The sequence below is a fragment of the Apis dorsata genome, unplaced genomic scaffold (genome assembly GCF_000469605.1).
Source record: "Apis dorsata unplaced genomic scaffold, Apis dorsata 1.3 scaffold_99, whole genome shotgun sequence".
NCBI lineage: Eukaryota > Metazoa > Arthropoda > Insecta > Hymenoptera > Apidae > Apis > Apis dorsata.
This window is the reverse complement of record NW_006263397.1, coordinates 540,146-549,080: the sequence shown is the minus strand read 5'-3', so window position 1 is coordinate 549,080 and position 8,935 is coordinate 540,146. Positions and strand designations below refer to the sequence as shown.

At 21.3% G+C, this 8,935-nt stretch overlaps 1 protein-coding gene across 1 annotated transcript; it reads left to right on the top strand.

Moving 5' to 3' along the window:
- The first annotated feature begins 1,716 nt into the window (after window positions 1-1,716).
- LOC102681588 (angiotensin-converting enzyme-like) lies at window positions 1,717-7,895 on the top strand. The gene is made up of 13 exons (XM_006612145.2): window positions 1,717-2,204; window positions 4,459-4,653; window positions 4,731-4,889; window positions 4,966-5,047; window positions 5,121-5,261; window positions 5,382-5,564; window positions 5,675-5,769; window positions 5,919-6,070; window positions 6,151-6,278; window positions 6,363-6,609; window positions 6,715-6,801; window positions 6,945-7,049; window positions 7,123-7,895. Exons 2-13 carry the CDS (start codon window positions 4,468-4,470, stop codon window positions 7,733-7,735), a joined length of 2,178 nt encoding a protein of 725 aa, XP_006612208.1. The 5' UTR covers window positions 1,717-2,204; window positions 4,459-4,467; the 3' UTR covers window positions 7,736-7,895.
- The last annotated feature ends 1,040 nt before the right edge of the window (window positions 7,896-8,935 follow it).

Genomic DNA, 8,935 nt, shown 5'->3' with positions numbered 1-8,935 from the left:
TTTTTTTTTTTTTTTTTTTTTTTTTTTTTTTTTCTTTTTTTTGTTTTTCTGTAGATTATGCATTTTACAAGAAAAATCGTTACATGAATCTAATATATGTTTTTAAATAATATTTATGATAAGATCTTGCATCATTCCCAGTATGTGTACTATAGTTTATTATGTGATATAAATGAAAATAGTTTTGTATTTAGTAAATAAATAAAATTTACAAAAAAATAAACGATATTCATTGATTCAAGTTCTTTCAATTATTATTAATAAGGATAATAAGAATTCTAAAGATTCATTTTAAAGGCGATCAACAGGGTTGATCTAATGCTCGCATAGTGACAATGAGTATTAATTCATCTTATTACAAAGCTTTTTTTGCTGTTTATGCAACAACGATAAAAAAATTGAATGTTTTATAAATATATATTATGATAGATGGAACATTGTGATCAGAATAAATCTCTAATTCAGCAACCAAATGATTATTATCATTATTATTTAATATATAACAATATTATATCATTGTCTAATAAACTAATGGTACAATTATATATTTTATAAGAAATAATATAAACTAATCAGATGCAAGCATGATTATATTTTTTATAAGTAGAAATTTATTATTAAAATGATATTCTCGTTTCAATTTCTAAATTTATAGAATATATATATAAATATATAAATATATAATATATTTAATATAATATAATATATTATATAAATATATAAATATATTTTTAAGTGATTTAATTTTGTGCATATATTTTACATATTAGATTACATTATATTAAATAAGAAATAAGAAACTTTTTTAAGACTGATATTTTTAAATGTATATAGTTATAAAGTTTCATAGAATTTCTTATTAATGAGAGAAGGATAGAATAAGAAATTGTTGTGTAGAATAAAATTTTAATTAGCACTATCTGTTGATATCTCGTTAAAAATATCTGAGTAAAGAAAGGTAAGATACGATAGGAATTAAAGATTAGCGACATCTCTTGAATGTAAATATATATTTCTAAAAAATTTCAGAAGATGGCGCTGATGGTCAATTCTTATCCAATTTTAACTTCTTTTAAAAAAATTTCTTTGGAACTTTAAAGATGGCACTGATAATTAATTCTTATTTTATATCTGTCCTTCTTCTATTATTTACTCTTCTTATCTATATTTGTTTCATTTAAGGCACTTCAGAGATGGCGCTAATTTCACTATTTTTAACTTATTTTTGTTCTTTTTTTTTTATTTATTTTCCTTATTTCTAATTCTCTAGAAAAGAAATAAAAAATTCTTTATAGAATGTCATCTTAATACTAAAATTCATACGCTCAAAAAATGATGTTGATTTCTTATTAACTTTGTTACATAATAGTATAATTTATTGGATTATGAGATATTATATTATATATTTTATTTATAATTTTACAGTTATTTAATTTTCAGCCATTATCAATATTGTAATTTTATTCTATCTTCCATCGGTAATATCAAAAATGATATTAAAATGATAAAGATATTTTAAATTTTTCGAAATTCAATTAAAGAAAATGTTTATTAAATGATTTTTCTTATGTAATCGTGATGAAATGATTCTTCTATTTTATATCTCATCTATGATACATATATAAATATATACGTTTAAAACATTATGTTAGAATAGAAAAATGAATAAAATTATGAAATACAGATTTCTACATTACTTTTTTATCTGCTCATGCTATTTCTACTAGCAAAGATCACAAAATCGTTAGAAGATGTACGATCTTTAACATATATTTTCGATGACTGTATGTCACGTCATACGTTATAGTACGCAAATAGAGGCAAGTGGAATGATGTGAAAGAATTTAGATCGTGCGAACTTTGTACAAATAATCATATAGTATATGAACAATATTTTATGTATCATTTATAGTGAGATAAAAGTCGATTTATTATGTATATATGATTATATTCGATTAATTCGTCGTATATTTTTTTATAATAAACTTTAACCCCTATAATTGAAGTTTTGGTTTCTTCTAAAATAGAAGTGTTCTAAACGAGGACATAAACCATTTCTTTGTGTGTGTATCTTCACTCATTCTCCCTACTTGCCGGATTCATTCTAAAGTGCAGTTGATTTTTGTTCGTTGCACATATCAAATCTTATCGGAAACAAAATCGAAAACGTGTACGTCGAGCGAAACGACGCTCGGCTAAGAAAGGTAAGGAAAATCAAAAATTAAACTAAATATGTTTTTTTGACATTAATCCAAGTGTAAATTGATTCTTCGTACTTTAAATAAACTGGCCATTTACTTTGGACACTTAATTTAAGAACAATGTGAATAATTTTAAAAAAAATCTTAAATTTGAATTCGTAATCTGATTTTCAAATTGTTTTTATCAGTTTATTTAAATAAAATTTTATAAATAAATTTATAAAAAAAATTTATATTGAACATATTTGATTTTTAAAAAATTGGAAAGAAAATTATTGCAATTAAATCAGCAATAACAATATCAGAGAAATAGAAATATTATCTCTTCAAAGCAATCTCTAATGACTGTAATCTCTAATACATATAATTATTAGGCAATTTTAAAAACAATTTCATAATTCGAATTTTCGCGGTCATTACGATATCTATATACATATTTATCGAAATAAATGAACATTATATTTAGATATTAATACTGAAATTCATATCAAAATTATAATATAATATCGTATATATCATATATACAATCGTATATATTAACACTAATATAAATTCGCACTCTAAATTCACGATAAATATGCGATCAACAATGCTTAAATTTATTTTATTTGTGCAAAATTTAAAGTTATTTTTAAATATATACAGTAATTTAAAAATTTATTTAGAATTGCAATTTAATCACAAGTTATAATACATTAATTTAAATAATACATTAAAAATAATGCATTACTTATTAATAATGATAATAAATTTATTAATTTATGACATTAGTGCATACAAAATAAAATTAAAACTTAAAAATTTAACTTTTAAAGTTAAATTTCGATATAAAATTACAATTGTAATTTAAAAAATAATAAATAGATGAACATTATTTATTTAATATATGGTGACCTTTATACACGGGAACGAAATGTATTATTTATCGATAAATTCTTTTCATTGTCTTTTGGTCAATATTTTTCACACGATTTAAGCATACTTAAACATGCAGTACATTAAAAAAATACATATATTTTTATACAAGTAAATTTAATGAATTAATTTATTCTCTTAATTTTAAATTTTTACTATAATCTTATGCTAGAAAATAACAAATAAATATTGAATATTAATTCGGAATAAATAAGATAATAATGAATAATTTTCATATAAATATTATTATATTGATAACATGTTAAAAAATAAAAATAATGGAAGAAAAATAAAAAAAAATAAACCAATATAGTTAGTAGCAATGATTAAATATAAATAATTGTAAATAGATTCATTTTCATTTTTTTAATTAATTGAAAGTAGCTTAGATAGATTACATTCATTTGATTTTTTTATTAATAATGAAAAAATAATGTTGTCAAAATATAAAAGAATGATCGATGATCGTTTGGATTAATGTATCAATAAATCATCATAACTATCTTTATGATCACGATCATTTATTCAGACAAAGCATTGAATTGAAAGCAATTAAATATGCGAATGTGATGTGACTATAGACAATCAGTAATTGGCCGATTCATGATCGTTAAATTATATTGATTTATAACTTTTCCGAAATCTTACCGACAATTAATAAATGCGAGAATCAAATATGTATAATATGTATAAATATATAATGTAAATGTATGAAGTTTTAGAAAAGAATGACGTACTTTATTGAACGAGTGATTCATTTTAGGAATGACTAACTGTTTTTAAATCTACCAAGTATATTTACAATAATATACTAATATATAAATATTAATTAGTGAAATGAAATAAAAATAAATGTAATTCGGGAAAATGATGCAACAATTACGCGTAATATTTTAAAAATGTTTTTGTTTTATTTACATATATTTTTAATTTAAAATTTTATTGAATGATAACTTTAATTTATGATTCATGAACGAGTTTACGATATATATTATATATATATACATGTCTCCTTGGATTATATTTAAATGTAAATATTTTAATATATTAGAATTAATAAATACATAATACGTAGTTATATATATGAATAAACTTTTTAAAAGCAATCATTTTCTAATATATTTCAATATATTTTTATAATAAAATAATAAACTATAATAATAAATTATTTAATTGATATATATTAATACTTTAAAAATCATATGAGTGATATATACGAACATTCTATACGTTCTCATCGAAATATTAAATAAATTTTAACAATTTTATATTCTAATATTTTCATGTATCTTTTATTTAATGAATATTTAATTTATTTATATGAAAAATAATATTTTTTTAGTGCAAAGGGATGCCATCAAAATGGATTTGCATAATCCTTAATCTAATAGTTTCTGTGATCGCGGTAATGAAAGATGAAAATATTAGAGCTTTCATAAAAATAACTGAATTAGAATACGAGGATACTTGTTTAAGTACATCTGAGGCGGAATGGGCATTCATTAATACACCTTCAAATGAAACATTATTATCATGGGTAAATTTTCGTATTATAAATATGATAAATAACTTAGAAAAACGTAAAAATTTATGAATATGTTTATTTTCTTGTAGGAAGAGAATTTAATTTCTTATGCTATTTTCAAGAATTTTCAGAAAGATCAAATAGCTAATATTTCAAAAGCTGATATTAGAGATAAATCTTTACAATATAAGTATGATGTTACTGAAAAAATAGGTGATGCTTTATTAGATAGTGAAGATTTTAAAATAGTAAGATAAATTGTTTTTTTTTTTTTAATTAAAAAATCTATTTATTTGAATAAATTTAAAAGAATCCTGCTTATAGCTTGTTCACTTTTCTGGGACAATAGAATTATTAAAATTATCTACTATTCATAATGGAGTTTTAAATAATCATACAAGAAAAGGTAAAACATTTTAATCTAATATAAAATAATTAAAAATTAAATAACAATTAAATAAAAATATTGTGAATTTCAGATGTGGAATATATATTGTCTCATAATAATAATATTACAACAAAAAAGACTATTTGGACAACATGGCATCAAGAATTAATCCCATTAGTTGAAAATTTCTCAGTTATTTTACCACTTGCTAATAAAGCTGCCAAAGCAAATGGTTATAGTTTTAAAAAATATATTAGTTTTTAAAAATATATTATATTATATTTTCTATACTTACATAATTTAATTATATAATTTAATTAAATTTGAAAATTTTTTAAAATTATGATTTCAGGTGCCAAAGATGTTACAGAATATTGGGAACTCTTATCTGGATATAGTAATGGTTATGATGAAATTAAATACAAATGGAATAGAATTGCTGATCTTCATAAAAAAATATTAAAATTCGCAATAGCTAATTTGTCTCAAAAGAACAAGATTACAATCAATGATACATTACCATCATTCTTACTTGGTAAGATATAATATTGTTAAATTATATTCATATGAATAATAAATATATTAAATAAATTGCATTTATTATAAAAATTTTTATAAAATTTTTACAAAAACCCATTATAAAAGGAACTTTGCAAGGAAATGATTGGATTCCTATATCAGTTGATATAACACCATATCCAGATCTTATGTACAATATTAAAAAAAATCTTTGGAAAAAGGTAAAGAATGATTTCATTTATTATTTATTTTTTATATATAGAATGATATCATTTATTATATATAGTTATCTTCATGAATTTATAATTAAATATTAATAAATTATATAACTAAATATCAATAATATTATATTAACTAAATTCTATTTTAGAAACTTCTTGGAAAATCACTATACAAAAGTGCTTCCATCATGAGTGCACAAATATTGAGCCAAATGCCACAAGCGAAGTTTTGGGATAAAAGTTATTTTAATAAACAGTGTCCATCAAAATTAATTAATTTTTGTCAAGATGCTGTTTTACGGTAATATTTAACAAGTACTTTATATTTTTATTTTTATTTATAATCATATAATTCAATTTAAATCTGTACACATTTTATAGAGTATCTACATGTTTTGAACCAACTATAAGCAACTTTCTTTCTGCACATAAAAACATTGGAAAAATTGTGTTCAATCAATTATCTGTTGAGGACACTCCAGTACTTAATACAGCTAATCGATATTCAGGTAAAAAAAAATATTAAAAATATATATATATATACTTATATTATATTTAACTTATTAAAAATAATATTGGAATTTTATTTATAGCTTTAGAAGAAAGTGTTTCAGAACTATTTGGTATTTTAGCTGCAAGTCCTGCTTGGTTAAATTACACTCATCTTATAGATAACTCTACCGATAATGAACAACATTTAATTATATCTCTTATGATTACCGCACTTAATATATTACCACAAATTGTTTATTATATGTCTGTAGACATGTGGAGAATTAATGCTATTGAAAAAAATATAACAAATCCCAAAGATTTAATATCATCTTGGTGGGAATATAGGTATTAATTATTAAGATATTACGACTTTAAAAATATTTTATATTAAATATATTTTAGAAATTTTAAATATATTTTTGACATAAAATATTAAAACTTTTATTTTAGAGAAGAATATGAAGGAATCAACTCTGAAAATAAAATGCCTACATTTTTAAATGACGAATATATTACTAATAATAAACCATATTTACCGTAAGTATTAATAAAGATATCAAAATAATAAATAGTTAGTAGTTAATAAGTAAATTGATAAATATAATATTTGTTACTATACGTTACTATACGTTCTACAGAAATATTTATTTTTGTATTTATATTTATACGTATTTCTACAGAAAACTAGTTGGTACAATATTAGCGTTTCAGTTATACGAATATCTAATGGAATCGACGGAAGTTAGATATGATTCAATCGTAAGAAAACAGAATTTTAACTTTTTGTGAGTACTATTTATGAATGAAAATTTTATAGTAATTTTTTAATAATAAAATTAAAAATTATTTCTTTAATAGAAAAATGATTCAGCGAGGAAGTGCCGATGATTGGATGAAAATAATTAACCAATATTTAGAAATAGATGAAATTTCACCAGAATCATTACTTTCATTCTTTTCGCCACTAGAAGATTTCATTGATGATATGGATGGAGATTTTCAATACACAGCAATTACTGCCAAAGAATCAGAATTAGAAGAATTAATGAAGAAAGTAATTGCGGAAGTAAATGCTCCACCAACGTCTATTGCCATCAACATTACATCTAAAAATGTGATTACGAAACCGAAAATGATAAACACAAAGTCTTGGAGCAAACAAAATGATAAAAAAAATGATATAAATACTATGATTAATTCCAACAAAAATTTACAATTTAAATCATCTTTATATTCACCACAGCAAAAACCAGAAAACCATAGTGTATTCCAATCAATAATCACAACTGAAGTTCCTTTTAATGAGTCATTTCTTGATTATCCAAACAAAGAAGAAGATAAAAAACCAAAGATTAATAAAGCAGTGTGGGCTGTAGGTGCAGTGTTAGTAGCAACAATAATAATTTGTATAATTGCAATTTTTGGAAGACAAAGATGTCGTAAAACACCAAAAAATAGACGATATGTTTAACGATATTTGTCCATTTTAAAAAAATTGTATACATTATATATTTATTCTCGCATTTAGTTTGTAATATCTAGATAAAGTTTTGCTATATTTCATATAAGAATACATTTATTACTTCGCCAAATATAGTACATTCCTTATTGCTCATTGCAAAAAAAAAAAATAGAGGCTACACTCAAAAATATAAATGTGAATATTAGTTCTTGATGCTGAGCAATCTAAATAAAAGAGAATGTATTAAGAAAAAAATTAAAACTTGAAAAACGACAAGTATTAATGCGTAAATTTTATATTGAATTATATTCTCTAATTTAAAATAATTTTATTTTCATTATGTAAATATATGTATTAAATTTATCTTTCTTAGAAAGCACAAATTTTAATTTTAAAAATAAGAAAAGAATATCGTAACATACATATCAAATATAATAATTCCTTTGCTGTAATGCCAAATTATATATAAAAACTAAATTTTAAAAGACGCGCAATACGAAAAATAAAAAAAAGTGTTTTCCGATATTTTTCAATAAAATATAGAATATCTATTCTAGTATAGTATTTTTATTAGTTGTATGTATATCATTATAGCGATTAAGATTTGTATATAATTATATATATAAGAATGGATTTACAAATGTATTTTTTAGTAAAAGTTATCTGAAATTCTGTCACAAAATCAATAGAATGTAAAATATTTTTTTAATATAATGTGTACACTATATATGATACATACCTGTATTTAATTTATACATTGCATATGTACTGTATTGAGGATTTATATTTTTTATAAAAGTATTTATTTTGTACCGCAAAAAATAAGATAATAAAGTATTGTTCTGGTACAAAATTAAAATGTGTTAATTTTTAAATCACTGTTCATAGACATTATCTGTTTTCCGCAACATTGAGAACCACTCTATCCGTTCTGTTAACTAACACATATCTATGGATGAAATAACATATACAGTCAACTTGAGTGAACCAAGACACTTGCTTAAGTAAGTAGACTATATAATGCCAAAGAATCTATAAATTATATTATATATTTATATATAATATGTTATGTTATTACATACTTTTTGGATTAATCAATTTAAAAAACGTATAAATAAATTTTTCTAATTTTCTTAAAAGATAAAAGTTTATTATATGTATAATGTTAAAATAAATATATAAATATAAAAATAAAAATGTAAATTTTGA